The 21066-nt window shown below is 41.8% G+C and overlaps 1 protein-coding gene across 1 annotated transcript in view; it reads right to left on the reverse strand.

Moving 5' to 3' along the window:
- The window catches only part of ANTXR1 (ANTXR cell adhesion molecule 1), a 219499-nt gene extending 198765 nt beyond the window's left edge, over positions 1-20734 (reverse strand). Inside the window, exon 1 of the mRNA XM_021699264.1 lies at positions 19916-20734. Coding sequence (XP_021554939.1) covers positions 19916-20067 — 152 coding nt within the window. The 5' untranslated portion in view covers positions 20068-20734. The remainder of the gene's footprint in view (positions 1-19915) is intronic.
- Between the last annotated feature and the right edge of the window lie 332 nt (positions 20735-21066).

The raw sequence follows: 21066 nt of genomic DNA on the forward strand, positions 1-21066 counted from the left end.
CAGGTATAAGTCTCAGCAAAATTTGGAATTCAACTGGCCTCCAGGAATTCTGCTTGAACACAGTCCTACTGAGTTCTGTGCTTGAAGGTCCATTCAATATACCTGGGTCTACTCAAAATCAGGGTCAATGCCTTCTCACACCACCTTCTGACTTGGCTTTGAGAAGGGTTGCCCAGATCATGGGACGGCAAAGCCACCATTCCTCACTACTAGCTCCACAAGAAGGTAACTGCTGGGGGCAGCTCCAGAGTTTCTTATTTTTGTTTTTCTATGACATCTCCAGTGTTTGGGACATAGTCAGAAGTCAATAAATTTTTGTGACTTTTGCATTCATTGTGAGTTCCCAGTGAGGGATTTCACACAGAACCTAGCAGCGCCCTCAGATTACTGCTTAATTACTTCCAAAGGTATAATATGCAAAGAGTAGGAGCAAAATAAGAACTCTGAGTCTCATTCTGATTTGTTTTCTGAAATACATTCTTTTGTGCTTATGTGAGTTTCCAAACCTCCCTGTGGTTAAGCTCCTTAGAAAACACAGGCTCTTTCCATTAGCCACATGCACAACCAGAGTCAGAAAGAATCGAGTGGGCCAAATTGAGTTTAAATTGTCCCCCCTTCTTTTGCACATGGGTTAGAATAAGACAAAAAGGAAAACAGAGCTTTATTTGGAACCATCACCCACGAGTCTTTTAATCCTGGAAGAGAGAGTTGCTCTAACGATGGAAATTGTAAAACTGTCAGTCCCACTTTTCCTTAGCCCCACCCAGCTGAAGTCACTGATGTCCTAAATGACCCACCCAGGTCCCCAGCTAATCCTGGAAGGGTGCGCAGCCTCAGGCGCCACAAAGTGGGACAAGCAATTAGTTCGTCCGTCAAAGGCCCAGCGTTCATTTGCCTCCTCCCTCTGCTCTCCTCTCCAGCTTCTTTCTTGGCCTTGCTCTCATTCCTCCTAACCTCACATTGCACTTGAATTGGCTGGAGCCCTAAACCCAGCCCAGGCCTTAGCCCTTATCCACCTATTACTGACCAGGGCCATAGCCAAGATTCCCTCCTGCTTAAAAAGCTTGACTTTGACTCTTGCCTCTCTTCCAACTTCTTAAGATACCAGTCCAGACCAAAACCAAGCCATTGAGCACTGCACTTTGAATTTGGGAGCTCTGGTCTGTGTTGCGGAGACCCCAGCCCAGGATGCCCAGCCCCACCCTAATGACTTGTGAGTAATTTTCCCTTTAGTCAATCTGACTGATGGCTGTAAAAACAATGACTTTCAAGCTGTAGAATGCAACCTATTAGTGATTTGGGAAATCATTTTGGTGGGATGTTGCCAACATTAAAAACAAAATGAAACAGAATGGAACAGAAATATTAGGATCTATTGCATGCTGTAACAAAGTAATACTACGCGAAACCTTTGGTCAATTATATGCAAGTAATATATATATATATATTATATATCTATATAAAATATATATTATGTATCTATATCTAATGTGTATATATATATATTATATATGTAGATATAAACTGTATTTTTTCTTGTGGAGCAGATCAAAAGGATATTATAGCAAAATATATACTCCTTTAACCTCTGCTAATTTGTCTTTTCCAGCACACACACACCAGGAAAAACCTAAAATATGATCTGATATCAATTAGTGGTATGTTTGGTGCAAATTCAACACAAAGCTGTAGTTGTTAAGAAAACAGAAATTGGTTAGCTATCCAAAAGGTATTTCCCAACATTAAAACATGGGATGGGATACATGAGACCCCCAGGTTACCAGCCAAAGCCACCAATGTGATCTGTGGATGACCTCTAGGTGACCATGACCAGACAAGGGTCTGGTCAGTACTGTGGCTGCCCAGGAAGCCAGAGGCCCCTTTCATGTGTACACCCCACAGGCACACTAAGCCATGTGAGTGAGAGAAGTGGGGGGCAGGGAGGGACAAAACCTCAAACTTAAATTTAGTGAATGTTTAAATTCTTGCACTGGGTTAAGATTTCCAGTTTGGAAAAAAAATTGTCTCCTCTCCTCACCATACCTGCACCTAGTAGGAGGGATTTTCTTGGATAAACAAAGCAGTTTTAAATTATTTTCTATATATCTAAGGAGAGTGAAAATAGGGGTTTTTCTACCCCAAGTCACATATATTTGTAATAACAGCATTTCTTTATGCAGAAATGTGGAACAATTTCCTCTTGAGGCTGTTCTGACCAGCAGTTATGAGCACAGACTTGGTGAGTGCTTATGTGAGTTCAAACCTCTGATGTGAGTTCAAACTCCTGTTCTTCCAGTTACGAGTGTGACATTTGAACAAGATGTTTTGCTTTCTTACACGTCAGCTTCCTCCTTTATGCAATGGGGATAATAGTAGCTATCTCCTAAGGATCGTTTTAAGGATTCAATCTAACGTTCCTCAGGTGTCATGCATCCTGCTTGGAACACGGTGAGCCCACAGGACACCATGGCCGCGGCAACTCCCTTCCCACTTGATTATTCAAGTCCCAGCAGTAAGATCTGAAGTGCTCCTTTCCTTACCCTTCACTGACACTTGGGATTATCTCCTTCTGAAATATCTGTACCTTTTACAGATGAAAATGGATCTTCATTATAATTTCCATGTGGATGTATTTAATTATAAGCCACAGATTTTTTTTCAAATTTACTGTTCGTTTTCTGTTTTTAAAAACATTGAGTATCAATTAGGACCAACCACATCATTTGCAGAACCCAGTGCAAAATGAAAAGGAGCGCCCCTTTTTCAAAAATTATTAAGAATTTCAAGATGGGGACGGCAGCGCATTAAGCTAAGTGCCAGACCTTTGTTAAGCGTGGGTTCCTGGGTGACTGCACGGGTCCCGTGGCCCTGCAGCTGACCCTGTGCTATCAATACCCTTTGCCCATTTTCTATCGGGATGCAAATATTTTCTTAGCGTAGGGGTGAGCAAGCTTTCTATAGAGGGCCAGACAGTAAATATTTTACGCTCTGGGGGGGGGCTAGATGGTCCCCATGGCAACTACTCAAATCTGCTCTTGTGACACAAAAGCAGCCATTGATGGGACATAAATAATGTAAGTGTGGTGATGCGACAGCACAATTTTATTTACAAAAACAGTCTGCAGGCCATAGTTTGCCAACCTCTGTCCTAGACAGTGACTTTCTTTCAGTTTTCCTCATTACAAGATAATATAAAAATCTATATATTTTTTTCCTGGTAGCTGAAGTTTTAGTGTACTTTCGCTATTCATTTCCTCTTATTTATTGCTGAGAATGTGGACTGGAAAAACTGTGCCTTGGGCTATATATGGAGGCATTCTTTGTGACTTAATAAATATTTCATGGGTATTTGAAAGGAAAGTTTATTCTCTGTGGGGTATGGGATTCAAAATATATTTATTAAAACAACCTCATTAATTACTTTATTTTTTGTTTAAATTCAATTAGCCAATATATAGTACATCATTAGTTTTGGATGTAACGTTCAATAATTCGTCAGTTACATATAACACCCAGTGCTCATCAATCATGTGCCCTCCTAAAACCTCATTATTATTCATACTTCATCTGTCCTCTGAATGCTTAAGTATTCAGAGAGATGTCATTTCAGATTCTGCTGGGAAAAAAATTTGGTTTTCATCTTTGGCGGTCAAGAATAGATGAGGGTTATCTTAATACATTTCCTAAATATTGAAGCACCCTTGCATTTCTAGGGTAACTTTTACCTGGTCTTGGTATATTATGCTTTTACTACACTGTGAGTTTTATTTTAAGGATATTTGATTTGGGATTTAAAGTTTTTATTCAATTTGGTCAGAAGTTTTGCATGTGAACATGTCATCTTTAGTAGATATTGGTATCAGATACATGCTAGCTTCCTAAAATAAATTGGGAGACTCTCTCATCTTTTTCTGTTTTCTGGAAGAGTATAATACTGAAATTTTCTGTTCTGTGATAGAAATTGCCACAAAACCAACTGGTCCAAAACCAAAGGACCTACTCACAAAGGGAAATTAGTCCCTCTTAAATGTCCAGATTCTACTGGGGGAGGGCAAAATTGGAAAGATCCTGCATCTCACTTAAAGGAATTTTTAAAAAATCACCACTATTGGACTCTTACTATCACTATGGTTCAAAATTTAGGGATTTCCATGCCTCCTACCACCCAGTAGGTAGACTTGGAAGGAAGAAAAAGAGTTTGGGAGGTAAAAGCAGACTACATTTTTTTTTTTATATGAATGTAGTATGAGTAATTTTTGTCTATCCTCTGTAAAAAATTTATAGTTTTCACTTTCTCTTTTGACATCTATTCTTTAAGTTTTATGTTTTGTTGTATAGCCTCATATTAACTTTTCTGGATCCAATTACTTCTATTTCTTTTATACCATATCTTTTTCTTGTTCTTTATTTCCAACATAGTCTCCATTTCGATGTCAATATTTTCAAGTGATTTTTTTCAGTAAGGGTATGTGGATGGCATGCATTTTGAACTTTTGTATGTCTAAGAAAGCCTAGTTATGGAATTTAAGTATCACATTTCACTCAGGACTCTATAATTATTGAGGTTTTTTTGAGAATTTAATATTGTAGACTAAAAAGAAAAAAATCTAATGTCAATCTCAGTCTTTTTTTTTTTGCGGGGGAAAGGAGACCTATTTTTTTTCTTTTTTGGAAGACTATAGACATTTCTATTTAATCTTATATTTTTAAGAATTTATCTAAGGTTGTGTACTTGGTGAATCCTTCAAAAAAATTAATTAGGTTGAGTATTTGGTAAGTCCTCTAAATGTTCTCTTTTCTTTCCCTAGAATTTTTTTTTTTTAAAGATTTTATTTATTTATTTGAGAGAGAGAGACTGAGAGAGAGAGCACATGAGAGGGGGGAGGGTTGGGAGGGTCAGAGGGAGAAGCAGACTCCCTGCCGAGCAGGGAGCCCGATGCGGGACTCGATCCCGGGACTCCAGGATCATGACCTGAGCCGAAGGCAGTCGCTTAACCAACTGAGCCACCCAGGCGCCCACCCTAGAATTTTTATTGTAAATATATTGTATATCGTTTTTGTATATTATATATATTTTATCATGTATATGTGTGTGTGTATATATCCTGTTCCTAGGTTTATATTACTTATCTCTTGTCTCATCATTTTCATCTCTGTATTCTTTCTGCTTGAGTTCTGGGAAAAGTTTCTTAAACTGTCTTCTGATGAACTGAATTTACTTTCTGCAATATTCAGTATGGTGGACATTGTTTCCAGTGGATTTGAATAGTCAGAAATAGCATATTTTCCCTCCAAAAGCTTCTTATTTTCAGCTTGTTCCTTTCTCATGACAGGATGCTCTTGTTTGTTGATGCATTATCATCTGAAAATTTACTAATTTACTAATTAGACATATATTTGTTTCAATGGCTTCAATGGTCATTGCCACTTCCTTTAATTAATAACTATCACATTTAAAGATTGTAAAAAAATCTTGATCCACTTTTTTTGGTAATTTCTTGAAAATTACCCCTACTCTCCTTTTTAGAAGAATCCATATCTACTTGAAAAAAATTTTTTTTTCACATGCAAGTGACAACTTTGCTAAATATAACAGTTTAGGTCATAAATTTATCCATCAAAATTCTCCACCATTTAATGTTGCAGAGCCTTTGTAGGTCACTTATATCTTTTCCATTCATAAAATTCTTTGTCTTTGAAATTAAAAATGATCACAAGGGGGCGCCTGAGTGGCTCAGTTGTTAAGCTTCTGCCTTCTCCCCAGGTCATGATCCCAGGATCCTGGGATCGAGCCCCACATCGGGCTCCCTGCTCGGCGGGAAGCCTGCTCTCCCTCTCCCACTCCCGCTGCTTGTGTTCCTGCTCTCGCTAACTCTGTTTCTGTCAAATAAATAAATAAAATCTTTAAAAAAATAATAATAAAAAAATAAAATGATCACAAGGAATGCCTAAGTATTCACCTCTTTTACTTAACTAATTAATTTTGATTGCTACTTGATAAGCCTATTCAATCTTCATTTTCAGGTTTTTCTTAAATCAGGAAAGTTCTATTCACGCTTTGAATGTTTCTTCTAGACTACTCTTCAGCAACTGAAATTATCTGGTATATTGGATATCTATTTTTATCATTCACTATTTATCATCTTCTCTCTCATCACTTTAAGTCATTTCCCTATTCAAATTTGGAGAATTTTTCAAACAAGACTTCATCATTTATTTCATTTTCTGCATTGTCAGTTCTGCTCTTTACTGCTTCTTAGGTGACTTTACATCTTTCCCTATTATTTCATATTCTGTTAATTGTTCTGGGTTCCTTGTCTTCTCATCCATATTTTATCTATTTCAAAAACTTATTTTATATACCATCATTGAAATGAAAAAATATATGATTCTAAAACCGACCTCTTCTGCTTTGAAAATTTTTTCTGTATATATGTTCTTCTTCCACCTTGGGGATTTTGTTTAATCCCTTCTTTAAGTTGCTGAAATTTTATAGGCCCTATTGTCATCCTTGAATGTGGGAAGGTGTAACTGGGTCTGGTATTTGCTTCCCAAATAGTTTTTTTTTGTGGGTTTTGTTTGTTTGTTTGTTTCTCATCTCACACTTATAAACTTCTCTAAGAACTCAATCTGGGAGAAGGGAGTTGGTTTCGACGGCTGAAGTAAGCTTATGTTATTGTTCCATCACTTAGAGGAGAGTAAGGAATGAAATAGATCCTCATCATTTCCCACAGATGAATATCATCCTTGCAAGGTTTGTGTGTGCATTTTGGACATGGTTGCATCCATTCCAGCTTGCCATTTGTAGGGTTTTTTGGCCTGGTCTCTACTTGAGGTTCCTATTTTATTGTACCTGACATCTTTCCCGATCCCTACCGTATCCACAGAATCAAAGACAGAGCTCTGCCTTTTTCCTGGAGGCCCAGCATCTATGGGGAGGACTCAGCAAAGCTGGACAGAACTATTGTCTGAAGATGCTGGCGATCAGGCTTATTGCCCCCTGAATATCCAGTGCAGCTGCTTCTGCACAATGCAGAAGAAGGGCCCCAAGGAGATGGTTCCCATCCCTCTTATGTCCCACTCTTTACTTCAAACTCACTTTCAGATTTGGGACTGTTCTTGGGGCTCTTTCTAAATCTTCCTCTACGTGTTTTCTACAACTTGGCAACAGCGTGGAAAGTAGATCCTGGCTGACCTCCTTCAAACTCAGTCCATCTGTTTTGTTTCTAGTGGAATTTCTTAGAAGTGTGCAGCATGTCAATGTCAATGTCCTTCATCTTTGGACCTGATGCAGGTTTCTCCCAGATGCCTCCTTAAGACTTTCTCTTTTAGGGGGGTGGGGCAGTTGTAGATGATAGTGGGGGAGGTGCTGTGTATGTTCAGCTTCCTTTTCAGAAGTCATAAACGAACTTTTTTCTTATCTCCCACTAAGATCCTCAGCTCATTAAATTTTAATTTCATCATTTATGATGCCCTGACAGTGCACTTCCAAAAGTCACCAATGCCTTTATTTCTGCTCAAGCATATGGCCTTTCTCAGTTCTCATCTTGCTGGATGTATTTATAATATGCATAAATACGACACATGATATTTATTATTTCTACAAACTGACTTTGATGCTAGTGGGTCCTTTTGCATCTATAAAGACGAATAATTCCAACACTTGATATTTCTTAAGTACTTACTAAGCAGCAGGCATCGTGCTGAGCCCTGTACACGCATCGCCGTTTAGTAATAGTAGCTAGGGGGCGCCTGAGTGGCTCAGTAGTTAAGCGTCTGCCTTCGGCTCGGGTCATGATCCCAGAGTCCTGGGATCGAGCCCCGCATCGGGCTCCCTGCTCGGCGGGAGACCTGCTTCTCCCTCTCCCACTCCCCCTGCTTGTGTTCCCTCTCTCGCTGTGTCTCTCTCTGTCAAATAAATAAATACCTTCGAAAAAAAAAAAGAGAGGTAACATTATCACATGAGTGGTTGTGCCCAGAACAGAATCCCATGAGCATGTAGAAAGTGCTCACGAAGTGCTAGCTACTATTACTTTTTTTTTTTATTTTTATTTTTTAAAGATCTTATTTATTTGACAGAGAGAGACACAGCGAGAGAGGGAACACAAGCAGGGGGAGCGGGAGAGGAGGAAGCAGGCTTCCCGCGGAGCAGGGAGCCCGACGCGGGGCTCGATCCCAGGACCCTAGGATCATGACCCGAGCTGAAGGCAGACGCTTAACGAATGAGCCACCCAGGCGCCCCCCTCTCTTTTTTTTTTTTTTTTACAAATGGGGAAACCGAGTTCACAAAGAGGTTAAATAACTTGCTCAAGGACACACAGCTAGTTAAGTGGTAGAGTTGGAATTTGAACACAGGTGGTCTGGCCCTAGAGTCCACACTTTTAGTCTGAACACTGTGTTTGTCGTCTCCTTTCCGGCATTTAAACCTGTGCTCTTTACACTTAGGCAACATTGCCTCTCCACGGAGGGGTCAGGAAATGCACAATTACAATTTATAGTGTTAGGAGCTAAGATAGTGAGAAGTACTAGAAAATTTCCACAAATTGTTACGGGATTTGGGAGTGGGGATACCAGGAAAGGCTTAAAATTGGGGCACTTGAAGGGAATCAGGAGTGCTGAATTGGTTGACCATGTTAATGGAGTAAAATGTACAAGGGGCTTCTGCAGTTTGGTCTTCAATCATCTCCCCTTTTGTTTCTTTGATACTGTCTTTTATGACAGTTAGTACTCAGGATGACCATATAATCTAAAATCCAAACAGACATTTTCAAGAGTAAAATAAGACGCCATTAATAATTGTGCTGGGACAAGAAGCATAAGCCGGTAATGTCTTGGGCCATGCATTTATTGATTAGTGGTTAGATTATGGCTGTCCAATGGCATCTTGAATTTCCTTTTATTATTTTGACTGGTGTGTAGTTACAGTTATGGGATGCGTCACTTTTATTTGCTATGTGATTTCCATAAACTTGGTATTTGCATTATCTTGTATGTGAGAAGTGATAGCAGGATGACTATGATTCTGATCAGAATCCTTTGGCACCAAGATCTTGGGAAAGCCCTATTCCAGGTGGTTCCTACAGGTATTTATTCATTGGAGCTGTATACGGTTGAGCATCAGGGTTTGAGGAAAAGCAGAAAGGCCACTGAACGAGACTCCAGAGCACAAACACTAAGGGTTATTATTCTCCATCTCTTGATAATTGACTGCTCTGCTGCTTATCAAGCAATATGATTTGTTATGAGGTTGAGAGAATCTGAACAAGGAAGAGATTTTGAATGAAGATGTAATGTAGAGAGGTGATTGTTCTTAATTTTTTTGCACCACAGGGAGCCCACAATTAGTGATAGGAGGGGCCAAGTACCAATGATCATCTCAAAGGGTAAGAGGGCATCACCTATGTAAAGATGGGAGTGCTGATGAGGGGCATTAGCTATAGGGAAGAAAGTGCATGGGTTAGTTCAGGGAACGGCATAGTACAGTTTTGTTGGAAGTTACAAGCGTGTGGGCTGTGGGGGTGTGGTAAGAGATGAAACTAGGGAAATACATAGTGGCCTGAGCAATAAGGCTCTTGAATACCTTGCTAAGGAGTTCACATTTTATCCTAAAAGAGTTTTGGGGAAGATGTCAAGATTAGATTTGTGTTCTAAAAAGATCAGTTTGGTGCCATTGTCAAGAATACAAGGTGGGGGGAAGGGTAAAGAAAGTGGGTAAGGAGACCAATTTAGAAAATGTTTCAGAGAACTCGTTGAGAAATGGGAAGGGCCTGAGCTAAGGCACTGAAAAGGCAGAGAATGGGGTCATGTGGGAAGATCACAGGAGAGATATCGGGGCAGGTGTTGCCTGGCCTTGCAGTATGAGAAAGAAGATGACTCCCAGATCTTTGGTCTAAGTGGCTGGGTTTATGGTGATGTCACTCACCAAGACTAGAAATAGAAGGGGAGATGATATTAGGGGAGAAACAATGGATCATCCCTCCCCTGAAATTCTCTCTCCTTGCCTCAGTGGTACAATTCTTTGCTGGTTCTCTTCTGACTGTTCTGGCAACTTCTCGGCACTATTTAGTGGAGTTTCTTCTTTGGCAAAGACATTCCTGTTAGCAATTCCTCTAAGGCTGGACCCTGGCCAACTTTGTCATTAAACTCCACCTCTTCTTGACATTTAAAAAATCCTGATAGTATCTTGATATTATCTCGATATTATTTATTATTCATATCCACTACTATCCTTGGGCTAACACCACTCAAGTCTTTATTCTCGGTCCCATTGTATAAATCCAAATGCCTACTCAGCATCTCCACCCAAATGTCCTATGTGTTCAGACTCAACATGTCCACACCAAGCCCTCTTTCCTTCTGAAACCTACTCTTTACCCTCTCAATGCTTTCCTCTCCCACATCCCATGCAAATCAGGTCCTAAGCTCCTCACTACAAAAGAGCTCTCAATTTCATTTACTCTTTTCCTCATTCCTACTACAAGAATAAGTGAGATATAGATAAAACACATACATAAGCTTGCTACTTTTGTCTGTAGAAAACTTTAATCCCATAACCTATTGCTGATATGAGAAAAAATCCACTCTTGTCAGATTCTTTCCCTGTTACTTTCCCTGTCATGCTTACATCACAAGGGAGGTGGGTCACTTTGCATTCCTGTACATTACCCCTTTGCTAGAAATGTCCTTGTTTTAACTTGGTCACCTGACAGAATCCTGCTATATGTTCAAGTTCCAGATCCAAAGCTACCACCTATATGAAGCTTCCTAAGGCTCTCTCATCTCGACCAAAATTAATTTCACCAACTCTGTTTCCCCAGCCCTTTGTCTCTTCTGCTAAGCTGTGATATCTTTGAGAACCAGGGACCTCTTGGGCATTTTGTAATTCCATAAGTTTAGCATAGTTTGAAAATTCTGCAGTGAATTGGTGTTTTCCTTCCCCTAACCTGGCAGTTCTGCTCGGAATCTACAGAGGTGTCTTTTGTTAGAGGACCCCACCTCCTTTCTCCTGGGGTATTTACCACCACCACCAGGACAACCACCAGCATCATCACCATAACCATCTGTCAATACTTCATGAAAGGTTTTAATCTAATATTATTTACAACACTTTACAACACTTCTGTGAGGCCAAAATGTTAATACCTATCTTACTGATTAGAAGACTGAGGTTCAGAGAGGCTAAGTAATTTTCACCAAGGTCACAAAGCTTGGTGAAAAGGCTGAGCTGGTGTTTAAAGCCAGCGATGTCTGATTCTGAAGTTGGCTCTCTTAAACCTTGTGCTTGAGTCTTGGTTCATTCCCATAAGGCCCCAGGGCCACATTTCATGCATGAGGTCTTGACAGAAAGGGGACAAAGGACTGTCCTAGCAAGTACCATGGCTTAGATATGTAAGCACACATGCTAGAGCCTGGTAACACTAGAGGGCAGTGCATGGCCTACCTGACCTCCGCTCTGTCTTCTCCATGTCAGGTTGGGCTTTCCTACCATTGTCTAAAGAGCTCTGCTTGGTGTCCATTTCTGAGGTGCCTGCTGCCTCAGCTACATCCTCACCATAGAGGAGAAAGGCCATCATTATGGGGCAGCTTTCCTTGTCTTCCTGTTCAATCTCACCACTTATTGTGGGAGGGAAAGACCCACATTAGAATCACCTGGGAAGCTTTTCCAAAATAGACATGCTTGCCCGGCCTCCTCAGATTCTGATTTGGTCCTTGGTTGAGAACTACTGATTGAACCCATTCATTCCTAAGGTCTACAATTTCCACTGGCCCTTATCACTGAAACCTTCTCATTTCTTCCAGACAAAATGCTCAGATGTAGTCCAGGGGTGCTAGGAATCAACATCATTGCCATGTCTTACTCCACCATGCAGTCTTTCAGTCAGGGGTTCTCAACCTGGGTGGTATCATCTCATAGCAAGGCATTCAGAAATAAATGTGGAGGCATTTATTTATTGGTTATCACAATGACCAGGAAGGCTAATGGCATTTCTAAGGTAAGGATCAGAAATGCTAAGCATCCTACAGCGCCCCATACTGAAAAAATGTCCCACCAACAATGCCAACAGCACCCTACTGAGAAACACATTTGGTATTTGATTCAAGCTTTGAATCAGCCTCCTCAGTACTCGGGCATCCTCTTGACCAGCTGCTGCAGTGTCCCGGGGGCTGTTCTCCCTCGCCAGCCTCTCATATTCCCTCATATTCCATAAACTATGGAAAAAGAGATTCTTAGTTTTCAGATATTCATGTAATACAAAGGTGGCAGGGGTGCTTGTCCAACCTCCATTTCTGCTTTCCATTTAATCTAATTTCATTCTCTGCCCGCTAAGATGTGGGAGGAATGGGGAGGGAGGAAAAGAGCAGGAGCCAGTCACTGCCTCATGGGCGGATTTGAACTATCACATCTGACAGTAATCCCAGGTTGATGAATAAATACAAGATCTCGCTCAAAACCAACCCTTTCCCATCAGTCTTAATTATCTTTGCCCTCTCTCAGTGACTGCTCCTTTCTTGCTTACTCAGGCCAAAGCAGTGTATAATTATATGTTTGCAGTAAAGGTTTTTAATGCCCACCCATATCTGGCTTTCCTCTCCTTTTAGATACACGGGAAGACGGAATTTTTCACCCTCTTTCCATAGGGTGAGGCCAAGTGACTAGTTCTGACCAAGGGGTTGTCAGTGGAAGGATGCGTATCAATTCCTACTGGAGCATTTCATCGCCAGTGAGAGACCCTCTGGCATTTTCTTCCCTTGCCGCTGTGATGGTGGAAGCTGCTGTTAAGAAGGCATCTCCACCAGCTTGGCTCCCAGAACAACTACCGTGAGCAGAGCCCCTGCTGACCCCCATCTGACATGCAGAGTAGGCAGAGATTATAAACCAAGGTTTAGACCTTTGTTGCTTCTAGTCACAGAGATTTGGGGGATGGTTTGTTACCACAGCATAACTTAACATATCCTGATTGATTCAACGTTCTTTTGCATGTTTAGATATTTTTCATCTTTGTGCGTAGATCGTGAGTCAGAGTGGCTTCGGTTTGAGGCTGAGTTTCACCACGTAGAGTGACCTTGGCTGACCTTTCTAAACCTCAGTTTCTTCATGTGTCAAATGGTGATCATGACTGTACTAACCTTATGTGGTTGTAAAGACTAAATGGGGTAATACAGGGAAAGCGCTTAACCACAGTGCCTGGCAGGTAGCAAGGGCTCAGTAAATGTAACTTATTATTTTTCCTTATTGTTGATCTAAAATTGACTTTACTTGCCCCCTACCCCAAATCCTCTAGGAGCCTTTAGCTTTGGCTGCCTCGAGTCCTTCTAATGTCCTTCTCCCTAAAAAGCAAATAGTCTGGGACTGCTTCTTGCTTCTTTTATATTCTTTGCAGCTCCCAGAATGGGACATTGCTTGCAACTGACACTGTGTTATCCATATCTTTAGTTGAGTACACACTTGTGATTGTAATTGAAAAAGCATTTATGCCAAATGAATGTAAGTATCAGCCAAACTGAAGAAACCCGATTACTTTTTTCAGTATGAAACTGGCATGTCTGGGAAACATGTCAGGAAATGTCCAAATATCCACTGTGTCTTTTGTTGCTGAGTGATCGCTGGGAAAGGCAAAATCCAGTTCTCTTGGCCACACATCAAAAATAGACACACATTCTAAATTAGCAGAAGGCAAATCCCATTTGCATTTATGTGACAGCCAAGTCTTGCAAAGGGTTGCCAGAGTTTGCTTCTGGACCTCTGGGAGCCCTTTAACACTTGAAGATAATTACAGGTTATCTTAGGACGGGCGCCTTCCTCCAACACTCCTGGATTCTATCCTCAGCTTGACACTGAGTTTTACCAGGTCTCCATAGCTAAGGAAACTAGAGGTAATAACTTGGCTGACCCAGACAGAAATACAAAACAAAACACTTAGCCTTATTTATTTTTATTTTTGGCCCACATGCCAAACCTTCCAATTTGTAAGCAGTTCTACCAACTATTACCTAGTCTAATAAGTCCTCTCCAAACCTGGAACCTAACTGGAGAAACATTTAAAACCAACCATAAAATCCATTTCAATACAAGAAGAGAAAGAAAGGAAGGAAGGAAGAAAGGAAGGAAGGAAAGAAGGAAGGGGGAGGAAGGAAGAAAGAAAGAAAGGAAAGAAAAAAGAAAAGGAAGGAAGGAAAAGAAAAGAACAACAAAAAGAAAAGAAAGAAAGAAAGGAAGGAGGGAAAGAAGGAAGGAAGGAAGAGGACGGAAGGAAGAAGGAAGGAAAGAAAAGAGAGATTCCTGGCCCCTGAGAAACTTTTTTTTTTTAATGATGCCTTTTAGAATTATTATTGTAGCATTTTCAAGATACCTTGTAATGGACTCTTTGTTTCCTTATTCAGAGCTAATTTTGCAATTTCATTTCTCGAAGCCCTCTTCCTAAGTATTCCTGAAAACAAGCTACTTCTGTTTCAACACATCTACAGAGTCGAAGTTCCTTTTTCTATCAGATTCAATCTGAACAAATTAACAATTTATTGGACCTTTAAGCGCATCTTCATCAGATATCCTGAATGTACCTTAGAGTCCTAACCATCAGTCAACCCCCCAGATCTCTGAAGGATCTCCGTGGGCTGCAGGGGGTTGGAGTCCCTGAAACTTTCAATCAACTATAGCTGATCTGACAGCAGAGCAGTAGCTCCTCAATTAAATAATGTGGACTGCCTTATGCACCATCATTTACTGAAACCCTGATGCAGGGATTTTTAATTCCTGGAATCCACCCAGTTCCTCTAGTTGGACTGCTATGTGCTTCTCATTATAACCCAACTACACAGGGCAGCAATGAGTGGAAAGAGCAGGGCTGGGAGTCAGGAGCAGACATCGTCCTTGCGCAGGTCCTTAATCCAGTGGGTTGAACAGAGGGTTAACAATTTTCTCATCTGTAAACTCGGGACACTAGTGCTTTGCCTTAGCTACCGAGCAAGCTTGTCTTCGGGGCACTTGTGAGAATGCGTAAGTGTTGGGAGACTTTAGTTCTGACTCGAAAGGTTTCTTCTGTAAGTCAGTAGTTGCGAACCCAGAGGTATTTTCTCAGGAAAATGATACCATACCCGATGGTGAAATTTCCAGTCTAATGCTACAAACATCTGTTTAATGACCATGTCCCTGGAGAGTAACACATAGCAGTGGTCCTACAGATCATCACCAGTCTGGGATCATCTGATTGTGGTGCTAAGGGTGGAATTCTGGGTAAGCGGCAAAATGGGGTCCCCTTGTGGTGGGGGAAGAGAAAGAGAAAACTGGTGCTGGACAGAAAGGAAGTAGCAGAGGGAGGAGTTTGGGGGCTCCAATGGGAAAGGAACCCACGCCGAGCCTGTGGAGGGCCTTTACAGATATAAGGATATACTGGGTGGCAGGCTGTGGCTTTGGAAAGTCCTATCAATAAAGCTATTCAGTGCTTACTGTCCTCTCCACCCCACTGTCTCCTCCACTCCTCCTGCTATCGACACCATCTATTTTTGAAGTCTTTAGGGCGCACATGAATATAGCCAGCCCTTCCCCAAGACTCATGGTGGAGAAGCCACTTTTTCCATTTATGTAACTAATCGTTCTCTACAAAATAGACCACTATATGATACATAAACGTATAGTATCATGACAGAGGAGCCCTGGGAGAATGGAAAGCTACATTTATATCCATGGGTCAGTCAACAGGGTGCATTAATCTTAGAGGACCCCTGGAAGACTTCAAGGAGGCTAGCTGCTCCTTGCCTGTTTTTCTCTGGATAGAACCTTCCAAATCTGACTTTTCAAATCCCTGATTGAATTCCCAGCAATCTACTTTTCCTGACTGTAACCAGAAAAGCATGTTTAAATGAACATGAAATTCCATCAGTATAAAGCCTTGTGAAGCCCAGTCCACCAGCCCCGTCGCCAAAGCCACTAATAATGCCCTATTGTGTTACTGTGGTAGTCTAGGTTATCATTATGAAGTCTTGCTCCTGGTTGAGAAAACATGACGTTTTCTCAGGATGCATCTCAGGCCAGAGATGCATCCTGCTAAAACCTGAAATGAGCTGACTTTTAATGTCATGGAAAAGAAGAGAGCCATTCACTGAGAAAAAGGGAGTTGAGGGCTGGGGAGAAGAAAGGTGCCCTGGGATCCCTTAGTTTCAGCCTGTAGACAGTGTCTAGCCAGCCAGAGTATCTTAGATGCCCAAGGAAAAAGTGAGTCAGCATTCTTTTCCCTTCCACTCTGCTGTGGTTGGGTGCTGGACAGCACTGTCTGAGAAGGTTCTTTCTAGGACAGAAGACCATGTCTTTAGGGACAACCACAGGCCTCTTTGCAATCACTGCGTTTTGGCCCATCCCCCAGCTCTGAGTCCGGCATTCACATACATCAGCCTGGATTGAGACCGCAAGCTGGAAGTGTGCAGACCATCAAGGGCTAGCAATTTTTTCATTCAGCATGAAAATACCTCTCTCTTCAAGCTGTAGGACAACTAAAAGAAGTCAGAGGAGTCCACCTAAAAATAAAGGTAGGTGCCTGCAAAGGGGCCCCCATCATTTCTTTCCTGGAGCATGTTTGGGTCCCCAACGCACTGCAGAGTATCCTATGATGCAATTAGAAATTTACTCCAGGATTAAATATAAAAGAAGAAGCAGCCTCTATAATCATGTGCTTGGAGCTCAGCATGCTAGTTAGAGACCCTTCTCACACTTGAAACAATTCTTTAAAAACTCAAAGTAACTTGTTTTTGTTGAATATAAGAGTAACATATGCTCATTACAGAAAACTTGGAAAGTTCAGAAAAACACACACACAAAAAAAATTAAAAATCTTACCTTCTAGACAAATACAATTATATATTAGGTAAATCAAGAAATACACGTATGTATTTAGCTTTTTTACAAAGGTAGCATCGTAACGTACATAATATCTGTGCTTGTATTTTCACCTAAGGGTAGATTATGAGCACATAAAATATGCATATTCAATACTATGCTATACCATGCTTTACTTAATAAATCCACTATTGTTAGATTTAGGTAATTTTCAGCTTCATTATTATAAACAGCACTGCCAGGAACATACAAATAGTCACTTGTTTGAGACCATCTTGGATTTTTCCTTTAGGACATAGAATTGCTAGATGGAAAAGTGGAACCCCATTTTTTTTAAAAAGCATTTGATACATGTTGCCTAATTACCTCCTTGTCTGCACTATCCAATACAGTAGCCACATGTGGCTGTTTCAATTAAAATTAATTAAAAATAAACAAAATAAGAAGTTCACTTCCTTGTTTACACTAGCCACATTTCAAGCTGCTCAAGAGCTACCTATGGCTAATAGACACTAACTGGCCAGAGCAGGTATAGAACATTTCCATCATCACAGAAAGTTCCATTGGACATCACCAGGCTAGAAAGACTACACAAATTCATATTTTCCTTCATAAGACAGGAAAGTGCCCACCTCCCACAAGTTGGCCAATATTGAATATTGTAATCTTTAAAAAAACCTTTGCCAACTTAATAAAAATTACAACTTGTTTGATTTTTTCATTTCTTTGATTACTAGTGAAGTTGACATTTTTTGTTTGTTTACTGTTCTCTACTGTGCTCATCTTTTTAAAACTGCTTTTTATATATTAAGGCCAATCTTTGAAGAGTAATTGATGTTACAAAAGCTTTTGTAACTTTTTATTATCTTTTATCTCTGACATTTTTTCACTTACGGAAATGGAAAATTTGAATATATTTAAGTATTTTCATAGTTTTCTCTATTGCTTCTGTCCTGTTTTAAGAGCTCTAAACCTAAGATTACAGTAATAGTCATTTAAATTTTCTTCCGGTTGTTTCATCCTTTCATTGTAAACATTTAAATTTTCAGTCCTTCTGGAATTTATTTTGGTGTGTGGTGTAAAACATAAACCTAACCTTTTTTCTTGTCCCATGTTACCAACCATTTGTCCAAGAATCTTTTTTTTTTAAGTAGGCTCCATGCCCCAGCATGGAAACCCTGAGATCAAGACCTGAGCTAAGATCAAGAGTGGGATGCTTAACTGACTGAGCCACCCAGGCACCCCAAGAATCATTTTTTAAAATAACAAATTAATTCCCCACCAACTTGAACTTCCACTAAATGCTCTCATGTCCCTGGATTTCTTTCTAGATTTTCTATCCTGTCTACCTGTTCTTTGGCCTTTACCATCCTGGGTGGAATAATTTGCCTTATGATACATTTTAATATTTACAGGTATTTCTTCATCATCTTTCTTTAAAAATGCTTTACCTCTTTTTACCAGGTTTCTGTCTCTAAGATAAACTTAGAATCATTTTGTTAAATTCCTCTCACCACCAAAATAAATTCTTTCAGAACTTTGATTTAAGAGTTCAATTCAATTCAAATTAGTTTGGGGAGAACTTGATTATCTCTACAGTATGGAGTCACTCCATTCAGGGACTTGGTGGTTCTGTCCATTTTTTCAAGTCTTCCTGTGTGTCCTGCTCAACTGGCTTTTGGGGGGGGGGGGGAGGAAAGCACCGTGATGGGCACCTCTGACTGTTTTCAGACACAGTCTCTGAATCTGTGAGCTGTTGCTCGCAGCCACTACAAGTAACAAAAGAAATTCCATTTCTTAGTATTGGAGTATATTTTCAGTATCCACCTTCTCATAAATCTCTAAGAAAGAGTTCTCACTTTTCATCCAAAGAATCTGGAGTTCAAAACAGCCCTTACGGAAAAATCAAACTCCAGGGGCAACTGCAAAGCACATTTGGTGTCTCGCTGGCCAACTTATTTTGCAGGCCTCTTTTTCCAACTCCCAAATACTTTCCAGTCTGTGAAATTCATCCTCCGCCACTGTTTCAGCAAGCGTCTCTCCTGGCACCAGAGAGCTCACATACTTTTAATGAGCATGGATCTTCTCTGAGGGGCTTTTTATTGTTGAAGCTGGGTTTTAGTAGATAGCATAAAGCTTCCTTGAATGACTGTGGCTTGGCAAATCTAAGGGGACTTGGGAAGTGTTTAATTGGTCAGAGTTCAGCTCTCCCTTGAGCACAGACCTGAAGCCTAGCCACTATCCTTTTTGGTAAGGAAACCAGGGCTCCTGCACCTCCCTGGTAGCCCACCAGTGGAATTACCAAGAACTTGAATCCGTCTGCATCAGAGATCCCAAGCCCAGGAGGGACCGGCAGGAATGTATCCACAGGGCACTTTTAGCAACGTCTAGCCACAATTTTGGTCGTTGCCAATGTGAGACTGGGGGCCTAGGGAGGAAAAGAGAGGGAGCATGGAGCCGGCTTACTGGAGAGAGGCCAGGGATGCTGCTAAACATCCTACAATGCACATGATGGCCCCACAACAAAGAATTCCTCAGCCTAAAACCCAATAGTGTCTAGGTTGAGAAATCCGCCTTCTGTTTTCACTAATTGCCCAGTCAGCGTGCACTGTGTTATTAGGAACAAAGGCAAAATACACTATGTAGGACAGCATGTGGGGTTTTTTGTTTTTGTTTTTGTTTAAAGACATGACTGACTTTTCAAAACCCACTCCAGCCGCGCCTGGAAGTTCTACCTCTCCAAAGCACGCCCTTCTCACCAGGTTTCTAAAGCAAATGGAAAGGATTCACAGAAACGTGTTAGGTCAACAGCATCCTCACACTCCCTTGCGTGCTCCTCGGTCACAGAAAGCGAGGCGGAAAGTAGGTTTTTCCCCGAACCAGCAGCGACGCCCCTGCGGGCTCGGGCAGCGAAGATGGGGAGGCGCGCTCCGCGACAGAGGCGCAGCGCGGGGCCGCGGCCACCCCCCGCGGTCCCTCTGGGTCCCCTGAGACGCGCGCCTGTCCCGAAGCGATGCTGTTAACAAGCCCAGCCCGGCAGGGAGCATCATCAGCTGAGCCTAGGTTGCAACAATGCGAGACACTTACTTGTCCAAAATGAAGTACAGGTCAAATCCGCCGTAGCAGGCTGGACCCCCTTCCTCCCTGCGTCCCCCTTGCCCGGCGCAGATGAGCACAAAAGTGGCCAAGGAGAGACACTTGAAGCCAATGCCGAGGGCTTTCTGCTCCACGGTGGCCATGACCTGCAGCCCAGGGAGAGGGTAGGGTCCTCTGCTTCCCACGCGCCTCGAACTGGCCAGGACCTTCAGGGACGCGCCATCCGAGGGGCCCTGCTCGCGGGCCCTTTATTCCCCCTCGCGCTCCTGGAACTCCCCGGAAGCAATTGTCTGGAGGAGTTCAAGGTTTTCCTTCTGGTTTCCGCTTCGATTCTGTTTCTAGGTTTCAGGTTTCAAGAATCCCAACACTGTACTCCGCTTTTTTAAAGGGGCTGCTCCTGACTCGGGCGGCGGACCCCTCCGGAGGCTCCGCTGACGTTTTGCAGTTTTGAAGCAGTTCCGTCCCGACGCTTCTTTGTCCCAGCTTTTAAATATTATGGGGTGGGTTTTCAAATTGTTCTTGGTTGGGAGAGTGCTTTGCCTTTTCTCCCTCCTCTCGCCCCCCTCCCCCCGTCTCATTTTTTGGGGGGAGGGGGGAAGAAAGAAAGTTCAAAGGCTGCCACCTTGTGGCCGAAGATGGCGAAAGCGCCCTTCGGGGTTCGCGCGAGTGCGGCTGTGCGTGTTTTCTTATTCTTTTCTTTTTCTCATGCACCTTCCCTTTCTTTCTCCAGTATTTCTTCCCCATTCCTACTTCTCCCTCGCTCTCTAGCCTTTTTATCCCTGCCCTCTCCTTTCCTATCCTGTATCTGCTGATAAGGTCGCTGTAAACATTTGATGAAAAATTACTTCCTCCAAGGACCTTGGCTCCCACCCTGGGGCTGGGACCTTTGCACCTTTGTGCAAATGAAGTAGAGAAGAAGGGGGCGTTTGTGATCTGACTCATGCCAGCGACATTACTGTACTATTGGTACAGATCATAAAAGAGTCTGTTGGGGTCCAGTCCTGTGGCTGGACATAAACAATCCCAAAGAAAAGGTTGCTCCTGGCATGGAACAGCAGGGCATTCTAGATTGTCTCCATCTCCAGATTTTAAAGATTCTGTGAGAAGTTCTTCTTTACAGCCTGTGAACTTTGACCTTTTTC

The sequence above is a fragment of the Neomonachus schauinslandi genome, chromosome 10 (genome assembly GCF_002201575.2).
Source record: "Neomonachus schauinslandi chromosome 10, ASM220157v2, whole genome shotgun sequence".
NCBI classification, from domain to species: Eukaryota; Metazoa; Chordata; class Mammalia; order Carnivora; family Phocidae; genus Neomonachus; species Neomonachus schauinslandi.